We start from the raw sequence: 16,978 nt of genomic DNA on the forward strand, positions 1-16,978 counted from the left end.
AAAAGTGTATAATTCGCTATTCGCTCAAATCCAACGACAACGACGTACAAGCGCAAGCCACAAGCAAAATACATAACACAAAAGCATTGAAGCAAACCGAGAGTGTTGAAGTAAATTGTGTAGACGCTTTCCGCATTTCGCTTATAGATAACTGTGATTGATATTGTGGCTATGGCAGACAACAAAGTTGTAGTAAGGTGCAGCGTATTTTCCACAATCGAAGCAAATTGTGTATTTCCATTCACAGAAAGAAGAGGAAAATACGACCGAGAAACCGGCAAACCCCGACGAAGAAGGCCAGGTAACCAAGCAGGACGCACATAATGAGGAGGATTATGACCCGTACTACCCTCCGATCGTGGAATTGCCAGAAGTGCACGTTTACACAAATGAGGAAATGGAAGAAGTCATGATAAAATTGTAAGCTCATCTCGACGAATCACAAATTTATAGTCTTTATAAGTTACATTTTTGTGGTTTCAGGCGAGCAAAGCTATACAGGTACGATTCATCTTGTGTGCCACCTGAGTGGAAGGAACGAGGCACCGGTGAAGTCAAGCTGCTGAGAAATCTGGACAAACCTGTAGTCAGGCTTGTTATGAGAAGAGACAAAACTTTGAAAGTGTGTGCGAACCATTTCAGTAAGACACAAGTTATTGAAACCTGTAGATTATTTTTTTTTTAAATTGTCCTAAATCGCTTTAGTCCGGCCATGGATGAAGCTTTCGCCAAACTGCGGGAGTGACAGAGCTTGGGTGTGGAGCGTGAACGTTGACTATGCAGATGAGGAGCCAAAACCGGAACTGCTTGCTATCAAATTTGCAAACGCTGCAGGTAAAATTTCTCTGTAAAAATAAAATGACTATATACTTGCTAACTCCACAAAATTTTCAGATGCCACCAAGTGGTTTGAAATGTTTGAGAAGGCCAAGGAAGTTGTTAAGGACGATGATGAAGGGGATTCTGGAGGCAGCAGCGAAGACGAGGAAGAAAAAGAAGCCGAGGAAGTGAAAAAGAAAGATGCGGCAGCCGAAGAAAAGGCTGAAAATTTAGCCGAGGGCCTCCAGAGTATGAAAGTCTAAGAACTTGCCTCTACTTTTGCACGCGATCTCCAATATTTTGCATTTTTAGACGTTTATTTTAATCCAATAAAACAAGCAATTCCAAAAATTCACGAAAAGTTTTAATGGATCTTAAGTTGAACAACATTTTTCTTGAAAGTAATGTTAAAAGCTAGATAATATAATTGTAATCATAAGTAAAGGCACTTTTAAGGCATTGAATTTGGTTTATCGGCAACCCACTCATCCTCCTCGGTTTTGTTTAGCACCATTGCGAATGGGTTGCGTGCAATCACAAGCTCAATTTTATCTCCAGCTTTGGCAATAATTGGAACTGTCAAACAACAGTCATAGTCTTGAGTGTTTATTTTGTTCACCTGTGGAATAAGTGAAACATTTAGTTTTTTGTGACAAAACAAGAAAAAAATGTTACCTGCAGAATTCGATCAAAATGTTGCAGGATCTTATCAGCAGGTCCACCCTCCCTAATTCTATTCACATAAACTCCTTTGTTGTAAAGCCCATCAGAAATGCTGAAGCCAAAATCCTCGTACACGTTATCTTTGTACAAAGTCACCTGCAAGATAAAACAAAAACGTACATTAACAGGTCTCTGCTTTCCGTGAAGCTGAGCAAGAACGTTATAGCATACAAGTAATATTTAAAAATGAAAATAGATTGAATAAGATTAATAAGATAAATATTAATTAAGGCAGCAGTCTAGCGAATTAGAAAAAATCAGCCCAAGCCTTTTGAATAAAATATATTTGCAGAATAATGTTTTAATTTCTTTTAAGAGATAAATTTACCTTGTTGACATCAGAGAGACAGCTGCTGGTTGCGATTGAACCTTGTGAGCTCGAGTTAGTCAGCTTACTTTTGAACTCAGCCCGACCATCTGTTGAATTACAGTCGTTAGAAACTGCAGAACATCCTATAGCTACTTGAGACTTACTCAAACTGTGTAGAACGCAGTCTCCATCTTCAGACTGTTCCATGGTGGACAGATCACTTTCGGTAGAGCTTTTCCACGAGGTAGAGCAAGTACTGAGGCCGAGCGTGCGCACCGAGGCTGAAGTAAATTGAAATTATCGGATTTAAGCACTTTTCCAAGCTCAACTATGCTCACCAGCGCTGGACATGTCTGATCGCGCCACTTGCAGGGTGACAGTGTCTTTTGCGTTTTGCAGAATCTCATAGGCCTCAGATAATTTGCATCCGTTGAGGTTGTATCCATTGATGGAAAGCAGCTTGTCGCCTACGCTGAGCTGCCCAGTCGAATCGGCCAGTCCACCTGTCTTCATGGCTGAAATCGTGATGGGCATGTCTCGCTGCTCAGCGCCAGAGATGGTCAGACCAAGAGGACCACCCATCCGAATCAGGTCAACTGTGTACACTTGCGTGTTCTTCTCCATCAGCTGGTTGTTGTCTGCAAAAACAAAAATTTATTCGACAAAGGCTCATTTCTCCAGAAGGAAAAGAAATAATCCAAAACATAATTATGAAAAACACGTACTCGCAAAACTGCTTCGAGATCGGACACACTTGAGAATCTTGAGCGAAATAACTTCCTGCCGAGTGGCGAGCTGCAGCACCCTGATGACCTCTTCCTGCGTGCCAGGTCGGGAGCCGCAGATTTCCAGTAACTGATCACCGCACTGCAAAGCACCAGAGCGGTGGGCCACTGAGCCTCTCCTGATTTTGGAAATGATGGGAGCGTTTCCTGGCATCTTCATGGCTGAGAACATTCACATTTAATTTTCATTACTAACACAATTTGCGCAATAATAATTAAATCAGACTCACGAGAAACAGAAATGCCAAGGTCTGAGGTGCCGCTGCGGGCTAACTTAACATAGAATACTCCACTGGATGGGACGACCGCTTCGAGAACTTCAAACTGTATATGGAGCTTCAGGATGGGTGAGCTTTGCGAAAGGAGAGCTGAGGCTTCAGAACCAGCCAAGCAATCACAGCGCGTTTGATTGATTATGAGAATCCTGTCACCTGGCTGCAAACATCCGCACCTAGAATTTGAAAAATAAAACGTCTTAATAGAAGCTAAGTGACAATCAAATCAGAAAAATAGAATCAGTTTGACCCAATCCATTATTTTGAAAAAAAAAAATCACTTAGGTTATGTTAAATTTTCATTCTGTAAATAATAAAATTTGACGTCATCCTTTTAGCCCTCAGTGGTAGTTCATTGAATTAATTAAATTATTTCGCCCTTGTTGCGTACGCAAGCCATTTAATTATAATTTTATTTGCCTTTAACAACAACAAAACTGAACAAATATAATATAACGAGTCTTATTTCAGTTTTTTATGTGATTTTCTGTAAGTTTTTGTGCAACTTAGGAATAAAACAGCAAAAAATTGCACAATTTAAGGCCAAAAGGCATAGAAGTAGAAAATATTAAAGGTTACTCACAAGTCCGCGGCGCTTCCAGGCTCAATATCGGCGATGACGGGTGGCCAGGAGCCCTCCAGGGTGATGCCACAAGGCTGACTGGCGGTGTGTAACGTCACGGCCAGGGTTTCCAAGTGACTTACGCTGTTATGGCTGTGGCTTCGACTCCGCAGGCTCCGTTCATGCAGCGTCAATGTGGACTCAGACTTGGTGAACTTGTTTGATTTCAGCGTGCCTATGCTGCTGTTCAGGGTCGACGTGGAGCCTAAGCGGTAGTTGCTGCTGGTGGGGCTGCTCGGCGGTTTCAGGCTCTTTGCAGAGCCCTCCCTCCGACCTGGCATTACCTCCATATGGAACACAGTTGGACTAGTACCGATCAGGTGCAGCACCTCTGTTTCTGAGTTGACCTCGCATCCGTTCACAGCAATGATCTGGTCTCCAACGTGAAGAGTGCCACTCCTGAAAAACAATTTAAAACCAGACTAAAAAACGCGCTAAAACTTTTATATTTTGATTAGGTAATTTTCTATCAGTAAAAAATATCCAGATAAATACAAAGATGAATTTTAAAGCTATTATTTGAAAAAATGATTGTCACTTAAATTAGATTAAAGAAATGGTTGTTTTAAAAATCGCACCTGTAAGCAACACTGCCAGGCTGAATGGCAGCTATGACGATCCCCTTGTCTGCGCACATAGAAATCCCAAGCGAATGGTCACCACCCATTTTGTGAAGCTCCACCAGGATCGGCCCCTTTCTGCTTAGGGTCCTCACTGCTGGCTGCACCACGTCCACCTCCAGGGTAAGTTTGGTCAGGGAAAACCCTTCTTTAGAGCGCAAAGTCTCTTGAGCCTTCTGTAGGCTCATGCCCTGAAGGGAAACTCCTTCGACTGCCACTAGTCGGTCGCCGATTCTGATGCATCCCGACCTGTCGAGCAGGGGTTGTAACGTGCCAGGAACGCAAGCTTGAAAATGGACCCACCTAAACGCCGGTCCACCTGGCTTCACTTTGGTGATCACAAGGGCCTTCCTTTCAGCCAGGTCATTGGACTTCGGCCCATAGCGCAAGTTGAAGCCTAGATTGCCATCTTCATCGCGGTGCATAGCCACTTCCACCTTTCTTGTACAGATGGCTCCAATTTTCTTGTCTGCAAAGTCAAAATTTATCAGTCAATGAGGGTTTCACCTTTGAAAGCCAAAAATAAAAATAACAAAATGCCCCAGACCCAAGCTTCATAGTTCATAGTGGTTAATTCCCTGAATAGCAAAAGGCTAATTTAATTCGCATGTAAAAAGAAATATCAATCTCACGAGGAGTATTAAAATCGTAAACTTGATCACGGGTGTCTCGGAAACAAGGAGCCGAGAAAAATTCATCCAAGCGAATTTTGCGTTGGTATGCTTTTATCGTTTTGGCCATGGTTTGCAAGTAAATCATGCAGATCGAGATCGTAGCTTGCTAGGACAGCATACTTTATGCTCTCGATATCCCTCATTCCCGCACCCATAGACGCTGTCGGTATGTTTTAAATTCCAACGCTTGGTCAATAATAAATTATCACAATCGTAAAACTTTCGTCGTATATCCATCCCTAACTTAAAATTCGCACGCGACGTAAATTATATTTTTCAAGTTGTGTTTAATAGCACTAAACTTGATTAATATCTAAAAATGCACTTCCGTGCACTTCCCTTATAAATGTATATTTTAGATCAAATCAATATCATCATATGATTAATAAATATTCTGACTACATCGAAATTTATTCCCATAACCTAGCTATGATAGTGTTTGAGTACCTATTGGGATCGTGAGCGTAGTAATAAATTGATTCGAAGATAGTGCGATCAACGGCATTCTCGGCGGCCAGTACGGTGGGTAGTCGTCCTCCTCGAGTTCAGCACGCGACTCATAATCGTTCCGCTTTATGTCCAAATATTCCATGTCTATGTCGCTGATGGATAATGTCGTTGCAGTAGACATGATCGTTTCAGTGACTCACAATCAGTGCCCAAGTTGGATCAGTCGTCCATCCACCTTCGTATAACTTTGTGAAGGCCAAATAACAGCGAGAGCGAGGCACATTCGTTTGGCAAGCAAAATATGCAATGAATGTGTCTACATACTCCTCAAATATCCCATGTGTCCCACCATCGCCCGGTATATAGTTTTCGCCGCATGTATCAACACGCTTAAGAGAATTATTCATATTTGCAGAAAAAAATTTATACCATCCGACAGCAAAACTTTAGGTATCAATTTAAAAAAAAAACACCAGTTTATCTAGCGCGAAAAATATAAAAATTCTTCCCGCCGTTTAATCATTTTTCCTGAAGTTCAGAACCCTATTATGATTTAAGAAAAATTTATTATATTTACACTGAGATGTTCAAGGGATTGATTTAAATCTGTAAGACTTCTTTGTCTTTAAGAAATTAAGAAAATTAATTTCATTAAAAGAAATGTCATTAAAAGTCAAAGTTAAAAACAAAAATAGATTCAAACATCAGCGGAAAAAATCGCCATATAAGTTTGAATTTTTTAGCCATTTAATTTCACGTTTTAACGATGTAACGAGTAATTGTATTAAAAAATGCATCACATAACATAAGAGTGGCAACCCTGAAATATATATGTTTGCTAAATACAAGTAGCATACATCACATTTAAAATCTGTTAAAAGGTTATACATAACTTATAATCATAATAATTAAATCTAGCTGAAAGAAAGACTGCAAAAACTAGTTTAAACCAAGATGAATTAAATTTATCTGATTCAGTAAAAGAAACGTTAATGTATAAATATGTTTGAACAAACGAACAGTAAAAACAAAAACTATTCCATCTCGATTTTGCGATTTTTGTTAAATCACTTGTTTACCAACTTACAATTGAACGAAGCATAAAATTATTCCAAAATAAAAATGAAAATATGAAATTAACTCCCTTAATCAACTTCAACCTTTGCTATGACCATCTGAATGTTTAAAATCTTCAAAAAACCCTGAATAGAATATGAATTCCAAATCCAACCTATTCATACAAAAAGAGAATTAACGATAGTCATATAAACCTGTAGACATTCTGTAATTCATAAAATTTCACTTAACAACCTGCGATTCTGCAGCTTGCAAACACATGGCGTTAACTTCGAAACCCGCATAAATGAAATGATCCATTTCATCATAATTTTTCGAAGTTTTCAATTGAAAACAGTCATCATACGACGCGCAGTACAATTATCCCTTTCGCTTTAAAACTGAGTCACCACTAAAGATTCCCTGCCCAATAACGCGTGAAATTGATCGTCGTGTTCGTTTCCATGCAACTGCTTTGCAATGAAACCGCGCTGCGTTACAGTCAAGGTTTGTGCATCCGCTGCGCTAAAAGGATGCTTATTTCAATTCCGTTTAGTTCAAGAGGAAAACCTTTCACAGGTTCGGGAAAAAACAGCGTGAATTATTTTGGAGATTCACACGATTTTCAGCGAAATATCGCCTTTAACGAATTCGTTTCAAAAAGTTCAACCTGCAAACTGAAATTTGTAAATGTGAATAAATTCCTTCACACAAAACGGGACGGTAAAACTGTGCTTCAAGTCGGAAGCACGCGCCGGCGAGAAATTTGTCTAGGGTGCATTTGAACAGAAGTAGTGAGTGTTTGTTTTGGAAAGCGAAGAGCTAGTTAAAGTGTCGCGCGAAACGTGTGTACTTTACGAGCGGCGTCGGCGTGCTGAGCGTTGCTGCCGTCCTGAAAATCAAGGATGAGCTAAAGAGTGTGTGAGAGTGAATTACCAAGGTCGAGGGGGCTGTTGGCGGGGACTGCGGACTCCTGCTGGTTGCCGATGCTGGGCAGCGCTCGGCACGATCTTGGGTTCCAGCGGCGCATGGCCCGCAAGACGCGCCTCGGCAGCGAGTGCTCCGAGGCGCTGCTGACCCACGAGGGCTTGGAGGCCCACTCACTGCTGTTGCTGCTGCTGGCCATTCTTCGGCTCAATTAGCCGCCGCAAAAACAATCAACCAGTGCATCAAGAGCGGCCGCTTGTTGACGTTGCTGCTGCCGCCGCCGCTCCGCCCTCGATCTTTCTCTTCTCTCTTCCTTTCAGACGCGCTGATGTCAATAGCGCCGAGCAAAAACGCAGCCACAGAAGAAGGCCTATTTTTAACCCGCGTGTGCTTCCTGTGCCGGATGGAAAGAGGGCGCCGCGCCGCGCACCATCTATTTCAAGCACTCCAAAAAGTCGCGGCTCGCAATTTAAGGCCCTATTACTGCCAAGGGGCGCCACTTAATGCTCCTGCGCGATGAAAATCTACTCTGCCATTAACTAAGTTGAAAGAAGCCTATTACACGGCAAATGGCTTTCCATCCCATCATTGCGCAACATGGGCAAACACATCCATTCGAGCAAGAACAGACATTTTCGGGTAAATTAACTTGGAGGCAAATAATAATGCTCCTTGGCAACCACGTTGGATTATTTCCGAAAATCTTTTTGATCTCATTAATTAATGGCCACTGCATGACGTCAGGACGGTTGATGCAATAAGAAAATGACTTGTATCGAGTCTGGTGTGGCACTTCCAGATCTTTTATATAGCACATTATTTTAAGGTTTGGAAGGTTGGCCACAGTCAAGATTTGACGAACTAAATCGAGGTTTAATGTTATCAAAGTGGCTTAGTAAATCTCAATTCATGGCGTCATCTAAACACACAAAAAATTAAAAACTAATCCCGTGTGCTACTAAAGTGCGAGGACCCCATACTATTGCAAAGACAAGTCACGACCTCAGTCCGAGACAAACGATTAATTTGTTTGGTCGAAACTTGTGTTCAACCCAAGTCCTTCCAGCGCCTTGAGACCCACAGGCGCCAGAGAAGAGTCTCGCATCTTTGGTGGTGTTGGAGTATGTGTTTGAACTCCCTTTCAGAGATGTGAAAAATAGATTAAGAGCATATTACTCGGAGATATCATATTTCGTGCAGCGAGCGCATCTTCGTCGCGCTTTAAACCGAGCCAGGATAGATTTCTACCAGCGTGGACTACTCAACAAGATCCAATACTGATTAAAATCACGCTGAACTCGGGGTAATAAAGAATTGTAATTTGAAAATTCGTACAACTGTTCGAAAAAAGTTATGCAAGAGTTGTGTTTTAATAAAAATTGCAAGTATTTTATAAATAGAACTTCTTTATATATCGGTAATCCGAAAAAACGAATTTCTAAATCCAGACGGAGAGAAATTTTACTATTATCGTTCAGAGTTAAAGTGATCAATACAAGAAAAAATTAATTCCATGAAAAATAAACTTTGGTCCAAATTTTTAAATCTAATGTCAGAGCGATTTGATTTTTTTTTAAACAAGGCGTGAGATCGAAAATCTTATGTTTAACTGAAAAAAGCATGATTTTACTAAGAATGTTGGAGACTTTCTTTATTCCACACATTTTCTTATACATGGTTACACCGAGGTTGTAAAAGAATCAATTGTCCATCAACATACTCTGATCGTCAAAACAAGAATACGCACGCAAATTATAGTTAGATTTCACATCTACTTTACGAAGAGTAAAATGTATCTCAATACGATTACAACGCTACATTAAAATGAAAAATGGCCAAAAATAAATGTGGCGCGTTGAAAATCAATTTACTTTAAACATTTAACCACAACGTCTCAATACCGACGATTTCATTTCAACTCGGTACTTATCCGACAGTAATAATAATTTTAGTAGATTGTAATATTTAACTACGGTCCTAAGTGTTTGTTTCGCAGCAAATGAGTCCTTGCTGAGAGAAATCGTGCTGGTTATTTGTCAAAGGGCTCAGTGGCGCCGGGGACGTTTGTTCGGGAAATCGTTGTCGCCCCTGCGGGAACCCTGCGACTGATAGTCGCTGCTACCGCCCCAGCGACCACGATTGCCGTTGCCGAAACGTCCCCTGTCCATGTCCCTGTCAAACATTCCGTCTCTATCCATCATCTCGACGTCATCATATGCGCCCCTTCCGTTGTTGGACGGTCGTTGATCGTACGAGTCCATGAACGCTTTCGGGTCCTAACCAACCACACAACATAACACAATATTACCGCTGCTCGACTTGGACTCGTGGATACTTCTTGTCCTCACCGAAAAATCAACTTCGACCCAAACAGACTGAGACACGAGTATATAGAATCAATTTAAGGATCGAGTTAAAATGAATAGTTGAAAATTTTGAAGGAAATAATGCACCGAAAGAATGAAACGAAAAAATAGAGTGATTCTTATTGGTAATTGTCTCGGTATTTTTCAGAAATCTGTTTAAATCGAAGTCAAACGTGATTTGTCACTCTTATTATCAAACGAAAAGAAGAACTTCGCCAAGACTATTAATATTAATTTTGTAAAAATTTAAACCCTGCAATCTTTCCAACACGCAGAAGTAGCTATCTGGCCAATTCAAAATGAAAGAAATCGATTTTAAATAATATATTATATGTTTCCATTTGCCAGGTGATTGGAATTTGTTTTTGTATTTTGGTGCATCTGGAGGTCAGTTGGGCATATTGTACAAATTCGTAAGAATGGTAACAACTGAGAGTTACACGGGGTCAATACTTGAATCGAGAAATGGTTTATTCGTTGATTTTGTTTACATTCTAACCTAAGTGCAATTTAATATCTTACTCATAGTGGCGCCTTCCCGCCAGCACGCAAACTAAAGCAAATAAATGGTACGTAACCAAATTATCTTTTCTGCCCATCTTCATTGGCTTCTAATAATTAAAAAAACAAATCAATGCTATTTCCAAAACGAGAGGCTAAAGTGAATATCTCATTCAAATAATTATAGCTCCCGTTTCAATTATAATTTCTTGCTGGGTTAGGGATAGAGTAAGAAATGACCGTCATTTGCATGTGGATCTATGGTCAAAATAGAATTATGCTGTATTGTAAATAATCACGATCAAAAATTGAACTAATTAAAATTTTACTTTTAAACTATCATGCCATAATATGTCACAACAAAATTGGGGAAAATTAAAAAAGGTACTGCTTTTGTAATACATTAAAAACTTGGATCTCTCTTGTTCAAGTTGCTAATCGATTATATTATGTAAATTAAAACATTTTGATTTGAAAGCATATTTTGATTTTCAATTTTTATGTATATCATCGCTTGTTTTGATGAAACAAACTAAATTGAATTGCACATTTCTCCATTTGATTAAAAAGGTGTGTATCCAGAAATATTTCATGAAGATGATTTAAATTAATAATTGCAATGACCAATGCAGAACACCTAGCTTGTTATTGCATATCCAAATCAATTGAACGTGGCAATAAATTGTCAAATATAAATAATGAAGCTAAAAGGAATGCTGCAAGAGATCTGATAAAGCAGACTGGAGTCAAGCCTGTGCAAAGGATAACATCTCACTGATTAAGTGATAGGTAATAACCATTTTGAGCTGTTGATACTAGTGGCAATTCAGTCTTCCATCATAGAAGTCTTAAAATTCATTTACGACTTCATCAATTGACTAGCATAAATAAAGATTAAACATTTTAGTAATGTTTCGCAATGATGTTTTGCTGTTTTGCTGTTTTGTGTATATATTTAGGTAGAAATTTTACATCGTGTCTAATTTTTGTATATATACCTCTTTAAATACGCAACTATTGAAATAAAATGTAACTATGCGCCAACCTACTCAGTGCACAACTCATTATTTCGAGATATTTCAACGAGATATATCTCCCACTATTTTGTTTGATTGCAGAGTTCAACATAGACATTCAAAATAATTTTAGCGCAATGCAGAGACATAACTCGCAGAACCAACGGTGGCGATAGTTGATTGTTGCTGCAAATTGCTAGAGTTTATATGTATATACAAATGATTAATGATTGCCTCAAATATTCTTTTCTGCAGACTTGATTAGTTGCTATTAAAAACTTTTCTTGCAAAAGGTGCCTCTTTTTAACGATAAGCAGTCAGTTATATCCCACGACGGAGGTTCAATATTTTGAGATCAAGTTCAGATTGCAGATAATCATTATTGATCAATTTTAGTGTGTCATATTCCCCCTTCAGTTCTTCAGTTGACGTTCATGAAAATAATTATTTATTTTCCTTTCGTGAAAATAGGCATCTTCTTCTCGCTTCAATAAAATTCCTAAGCGAAATCAGATATCGCAGTTCCCTACGTGTAACGCTCAATATTATTTTAAAATTAAAAATATTAATATTTTTAAAGTTAATTTGGCTCACTCAAAGAGAGTGCAGGGAATGGTAGAATTTTAGTTCTCTTTTGAAATCTTTAAAGACAGCATCTTCTACTGTCAACGGTGAAGCAATTCTTTACTATCCAAAAATAATTTTAATCATTTAAAAATTTTGTGACGATAGTAATATAGTAGTATCTTTAATTTCCTTCAATGAAAATTTTGCCCAGTGTTTTCAGTTTGAAAAGCCGACTAGGTAACAATGAAATTAAAGTATTGAAATGAGAACCAGGTTGTCCAAAAGATAAGAACTGATCCAGTTCTTACTCTGAGAAGTTATTAAAAAACATAAACCTAGATTTTAAAAATAATATGCAAAAATCCCCAAAAGCGGTATCCCTTTTCTTCATTACCATTTATCATCCCTTAAGTCCTGTAAATTAAATTGCTCCTAACTTTAATTTTCAGCTGCCACATTACGGCGCATCGTTTGACTAGATTCACGTCCGACTTGGCACCTCTATTATTTAGCACAGTCGAGACACGGCTCGGAATGGATTAAATCATGACACTGATCGCTTGAAGTCAACGTAGAATTTTTGAGTAGTAACCATGGCCCATGGCCCTTTTTCAACACTACCTAAATATTGTAAAGAACGACGGTTAAAAAGCATTTGCTTAAAATGGCGCCTATCTAGACATAACTGATAGTCGATTCCGCAAAATTTATGTCATTTCACGATTGAAATGATTCTGTGTTATATCATTAGCAGCAGGTCCCTTTAATTTTTCATCACAATGTATGCCCTTTGCAAGAAAATTTAACTTAATAGCAACTGCAGTATGGTGTTATTTTGGTCTTCAAGTAAAGTATAGCCAAGGCAATCAAAATAAATCATTTGTGTTGCCAGCCAAAGAAATTATCCAGTCCCTGAGAGAGCTTCTGTATTGAAAGCTAATAGTTTTCACAATAATTGTTCAAATTTAAAACACACTCTTAAATGAGTTAAGTGTAAATCAAAGTAGCTCAGTAGAATAGCAGATCAAATTCAGGATCAAAAAGACCCAACTCTTTCAGGTAACTGTATCATTTCATCAGCTTAATTCAGATGGTGTGCAATTTAAAAATTCTCATAAAATTTAAGAGCTTTCAAACAAGAGCAATAAAAACAAGTCTGGTACTCACCACAGGCAAATTTCCAGGTCCAGCTGGGAACAATGAAATTTCTGATAAGCCCCAACTCCTAGCGTGTGAACTGAAAGATACACTTACCTCTACCATAACCTTCACCAACCAATGGATCAACAAACTCGTCTCCAAGCATGGCCTGCTCTTGTTTGTCCAGGAGTGTATTCAGCTGATGAGCCTGCAACAAAATTGAAAAGTCTCAATTTAAGTACCAGCTTTAGGGGTAAAAGAGATTTTTAAAAAGCATTAAATAATTCAAAGAAACATAATACAGCTAAAAAATTGTATTGGTTTGAGCTGTGCACACTCATTTCTATTCTGCTTGTGCTGAGGTACTTTTTAGTCTCAAACCTGCATGAAAAGGGTGTTCTCAGCTTGGCGACGCCTCATGTCTTCTTCCTGACGGACAATCCTCAATTGCATCTCCTCTTGCTTCCTTCTCATCATATCCTCCTCCTGTCTCTTGCGCTCTTCTTGCTGACGCTCTTTCATCTCCCAGTCTCTCTTCTGTCGATCCCTATCTTGTTCACGCTGACGCAACTCTATAGACAACAATAGTGTTTGAATTTACCTGTTTGGGACAGGACGATTTCTCAAAGTAAGTATTTTATATATGATTTTTAATTAGAAAAGGCAATATTTTAAAGAGGTGTGAAAAGCAAAATCATTAGCCATTGATTCATTAATTTGTCAGTTTAAAAACAATCATATTAACAGTTAAGATTAATTATGTGTGAAATACGATAGTAATTAATTTCATATTGTTTAATAACTCACGTTCTCTAAGCATCTCAGTTTCATGTTCATATTTAGCGTACTCCATCTGAGCCTCTAGTTTTTCCTCTTCAAGTTTCATCTCCCGTTCAACTGCCTCAAGTTTCTGCTTGCGCAACTCAAACAGCTGCTTCCAGCGGGTGCCATAGTCGTGTTCAAAGCTGTTGATGTTGGCGAACCTGGGCCCCATCTCGCGCTCTTTCATGTATTCACCAGACTTGCGGTAAATGCTCTTCTCGGGCAGACCTTCAGGATCAGAGAGTTCTTCATGCATCTCTACGATCACTGGCCGCAGAGCTGATGTGAGGAAGAAGCAGTTTTCATTGCACTTTCTAACTGCAAGAGTGGCAGCGGGCTTGCGCTGAAACTCGACAATGCCGGAGCCAGTAGACTTTCCACGCTCGTCAGTGATGATGTATGCCCTCTCAATCTGTGAAACATCAAGCAAATTAATATTTTGATCTACAAATTTTACAATAAGAATAATTATCCATGGTTGCAATATAAGGTGCAGTCTTTAAACAATTCCAATCTATTTTAACTGACTCTTGTACGCAAGAATTTTTTTGGAATACAATTGTGGTGATTACTATTAGGAACTTCCAGACATAAGTTCAAGAATCTCAAATTCAGTACATTTGTTTCCAATTTACTCTTTCCAAAATGACTCTAGTTAATAATTCTAATAAAGTGACAAATTACTTTTACAATTAATTGATGTAATACTGTACCTTAAATTCTGACAATAAAGAAAAGCTCAATTACATTCCAAACAATTGTACAGCGCAATTTAATATAATTCAAATGGACTCCAAATCGTGACATGAATTTAAAAAACTTCGTTAAATATTGTCGCGTAACTTCCTCAGTAAATTCTTTAACGAACCTTCACACACGAATTTCCATGCATATTCAAATTCAAACGCCAAGAACTTAACATTGCAAACACAGATAAAATAAATCAGTAAAATTATTAATATCAAAATGAACCATTGCAAGAATGAACAAGAATATATATGAAGTTCATGTGATATATCTATATCACTTGACAGATTATATTATATCTCTTTCAAGGATGACTTATTGGCCAGCTCATTTCCTTATAACCAAAAGTTAAAACCCTACCAAATATCAGATCATGCAGCGCAAAGTAAATTTTTAACTTAAAATGATGAAATGCTGAAGAATTTTTTTTTATTTACCTCTCCAAACACGCCAAATGCCGTCTCAAGCAGCTCATTGGACACAAACGAGGTTAAGTTTTTCACCTTGATGATAGCACCATGAGGAGCGAATCTAATTTTCAGCACTTTGCCTCTGCGCTGAGTACCGTCCAACTCCTTCTTGGCATTCTCAGCGCTTGCCCTGTAATCCTGTGAAAGAGCGATTGTTCATTAGATAAAAAACTGACTTAGTCTATAGAATTTTACCATTTTGACAAAAGCAAAGTTCTTCTCCTTGTTTACAAAAATCTCAGATGGCTCTCCGAATGGCGAAAACAAGTTTTTGATGTCATCCTCGGATGTGTCAGAGGTAATGTTGCCAACATACAGTCTGCAGTGTCCAGAAAATTTGACTTCCTTTGTGTCTTCCTTAGGGGGCATATCATAAGTTGGTCCACTGAGGGAGGCAACTCTCTCATTGAGTCTTTCCTGGGGGCAGAAAAAAGACAACTAAAGCAATAACAGAAAATATTTGAAATTCTCACCTCCAGAGTCCTTGGTCCTCCACTTCTATTCATGTTATTTCCCCCGAAGGGTCTGTTGAATGGGTTGAACTTGCGTTCTCCGCCACCTCCATCCCTGCCACCGCCGCCACCTTGCTGGCTCCTTGGTTGGTTGTGATGAGGGGAATTCCTCTGCTGATCCATGTTCCTTGACTGGAAATTCTGGTTCTGACTTTGCTGATTGTAATGCTGATTCTGGTTGTGCTGTTGGAACGGCGTGACCTGATTTTGCTGCTGGAACGGCGGGTTCTGTGGTTTTGTCTGCTGTTGGATCTGTGGGGGCTGTTGCGGAGCTTGCTGCTGCTGAGGTGGCTTCTGCTGTGGTGAGGGACCACTGGCAGCTTGTGGAAGCTGAGGGCCTATTTGCGGACCAGCGGGCTTCTTGACAGCTGGGGTGACAGGTTCAGCTTTGACAGGGGCCTCATTCTTCTTCTCTGCTGGCTTTGGCATTTGCTGAGCCTGCAATCAAATGGACACACAAGTGGTGACAGCTGAAGTACAGATTGAATCGAAATTTAAGCATCAGTTAAGCATTCAATAGTTAATTAGGATTAAACTAAGTTAGTTTAAATGGTTTTCATACGAACCTTTTGAAATAAAGTCAAAATAATTTTGAAAGAAAAAATAAATCAAAACAATATAGCGAAAATGATATATACATAACAAGTTTTTTTCAAATTTCAATTATTATTGCGCTCCCTAACATATTATGCAGCTTCTGGCTTCTTGATTAAAATCGTTAAGTAACTTACGGCAGGGCCCTGTTGCTGGCCTTGAGGTTTTGACTGCTGTTGAGGCTGCTGAGGAGCGGGTGTTGTGTTGTTTGCTGCTGGAGGTTTATTTACCTGCTGCGGCTGTTGATTAGGCTTGTTCGCCTGCTGATTCTGCGTCTGCTGCTTCATCAAACTCGGAGGCTGCTGCTGTTGAGCCTTATTATTCTCAAACATCGGGTTGGGACGGTTCTGGTTGCCCTGGAACGGTCCGCTGAACCGGCTTTGTCCGCCCCTTGGTCCTCCGCGACCTCGCATCATGTTTCCGCGGAACATTCCACGCATTTTTATAGGGCTAAATTATTCAAAACATCACAAATCTATAAGTGGAACATTTGGTCAAGTTTAAGACTTACGAAGAGATATGGGCCCAAAAGAGAAAATTATGCTCCGCTTCTACGTATGTCTATTTGGGGGTTTAAGTATCAGGAAGTCTGACAAGGCGGACAAGGCTTTCTAACAGTGAGTGTCCGTCTGTGTCTGTAATGGCGACTGGGAAAGCGACACCCCTCCCCTCGTAAACACAAAGTAATGGTTCTCAGATCTACACTAGAGGCGCTGCTTCTCACCCATTCTCATCTGTCTCCGCAGAATCGGCAGAATCTGTCTATTTGCACGGAAACTTTAATGTGGTGTTGTTTTTAAAACAAAACTAAAAAACAAAGACACGGAGCGATGGCCTGGAGGCCAGGACCAGAAGACCAAGACTAAATTGACAAGATATCCATGAAATGATTGTAACTTCTTTAAATACATATTTATTAAAAAAAATCTTTCAAGCAGTCTCTCGCTTTTCTCTTTCTAGAAGCTTATATCAAGCTTATAGT

General features: G+C 39.3%; 3 protein-coding genes across 4 annotated transcripts; 1 reads left to right on the forward strand and 2 right to left on the reverse strand.

Moving 5' to 3' along the window:
• The first annotated feature begins 3 nt into the window (after positions 1 to 3).
• LOC135938659 (ran-specific GTPase-activating protein-like) lies at positions 4 to 1,170 on the forward strand. The gene is made up of 5 exons (XM_065482478.1): positions 4 to 192; positions 248 to 420; positions 484 to 641; positions 706 to 834; positions 895 to 1,170. Exons 1-5 carry the CDS (start codon positions 172 to 174, stop codon positions 1,080 to 1,082), a joined length of 669 nt encoding a protein of 222 aa, XP_065338550.1. The 5' UTR covers positions 4 to 171; the 3' UTR covers positions 1,083 to 1,170.
• On the reverse strand, positions 1,162 to 8,736 carry Grip (Glutamate receptor interacting protein). Its single transcript, XM_065482464.1, has 11 exons — positions 7,271 to 8,736; positions 4,458 to 4,623; positions 4,113 to 4,403; positions 3,496 to 3,933; positions 2,868 to 3,088; positions 2,578 to 2,799; positions 2,191 to 2,490; positions 2,017 to 2,133; positions 1,871 to 1,959; positions 1,495 to 1,638; positions 1,162 to 1,438 (listed from the first exon to the last, which is right to left on the reverse strand). The coding sequence occupies exons 1-11, from the start codon at positions 7,458 to 7,460 to the stop codon at positions 1,271 to 1,273; spliced, it is 2,346 nt and encodes a 781-aa protein (XP_065338536.1). The 5' UTR covers positions 7,461 to 8,736; the 3' UTR covers positions 1,162 to 1,270.
• Positions 8,737 to 8,885: 149 nt separating this feature from the next.
• LOC135938654 (hrp65 protein-like) lies at positions 8,886 to 16,653 on the reverse strand. Of its 2 annotated transcripts, none has more exons than XM_065482469.1 (10): positions 16,508 to 16,653; positions 16,227 to 16,446; positions 15,364 to 15,840; positions 15,086 to 15,307; positions 14,858 to 15,028; positions 13,659 to 14,085; positions 13,233 to 13,423; positions 12,966 to 13,059; positions 12,879 to 12,901; positions 8,886 to 9,537 (listed from the first exon to the last, which is right to left on the reverse strand). In XM_065482469.1, the coding sequence occupies exons 2-10, from the start codon at positions 16,434 to 16,436 to the stop codon at positions 9,307 to 9,309; spliced, it is 2,046 nt and encodes a 681-aa protein (XP_065338541.1). In that variant the 5' UTR covers positions 16,437 to 16,446; positions 16,508 to 16,653; the 3' UTR covers positions 8,886 to 9,306. The 2 variants fall into 2 exon arrangements, with proteins under 2 accessions (XP_065338541.1, XP_065338540.1); XM_065482468.1 differs by having other exon boundaries at positions 16,134 to 16,446.
• Positions 16,654 to 16,978: the final 325 nt, after the last annotated feature.

The sequence above is a fragment of the Cloeon dipterum genome, chromosome 3, assembly GCF_949628265.1.
Source record: "Cloeon dipterum chromosome 3, ieCloDipt1.1, whole genome shotgun sequence".
Classification (NCBI taxonomy): Eukaryota; Metazoa; Arthropoda; class Insecta; order Ephemeroptera; family Baetidae; genus Cloeon; species Cloeon dipterum.

What these genes read in the sequence shown, in the direction of transcription:
- LOC135938659 (XM_065482478.1), top strand. Translation starts at nt 172, where the DNA reads ATGGCAGACAACAAAGTTGTA. An exon ending in TGGCAGACAACAAAGTTGTA is followed by an intron (nt 193 to 247) that starts GTAAGGTGCAGC and finishes TTCCATTCACAG; the next exon opens with AAAGAAGAGGAAAATACGAC. An exon ending in CAAATTTGCAAACGCTGCAG is followed by an intron (nt 835 to 894) that starts GTAAAATTTCTC and finishes CAAAATTTTCAG; the next exon opens with ATGCCACCAAGTGGTTTGAA.
- Grip (XM_065482464.1), bottom strand. Translation starts at nt 7,460, where the DNA reads ATGGCCAGCAGCAGCAACAGCAGTGAGTGGGCCTCCAAGCCCTCGTGG. An exon ending in CCTGGAAGCGCCGCGGACTT is followed by an intron (nt 3,089 to 3,495) that starts GTGAGTAACCTT and finishes TTCAAATTCTAG; the next exon opens with GTGCGGATGTTTGCAGCCAG. An exon ending in CCTTGGCATTTCTGTTTCTC is followed by an intron (nt 2,800 to 2,867) that starts GTGAGTCTGATT and finishes GAATGTTCTCAG; the next exon opens with CCATGAAGATGCCAGGAAAC.
- LOC135938654 (XM_065482468.1), bottom strand. Translation starts at nt 16,436, where the DNA reads ATGCGTGGAATGTTCCGCGGAAACATGATGCGAGGTCGCGGAGGACCA. An exon ending in CATTTGGCGTGTTTGGAGAG is followed by an intron (nt 14,086 to 14,857) that starts GTAAATAAAAAA and finishes GATGTTTCACAG; the next exon opens with ATTGAGAGGGCATACATCAT. An exon ending in AGAACACCCTTTTCATGCAG is followed by an intron (nt 13,060 to 13,232) that starts GTTTGAGACTAA and finishes ATTTTGTTGCAG; the next exon opens with GCTCATCAGCTGAATACACT.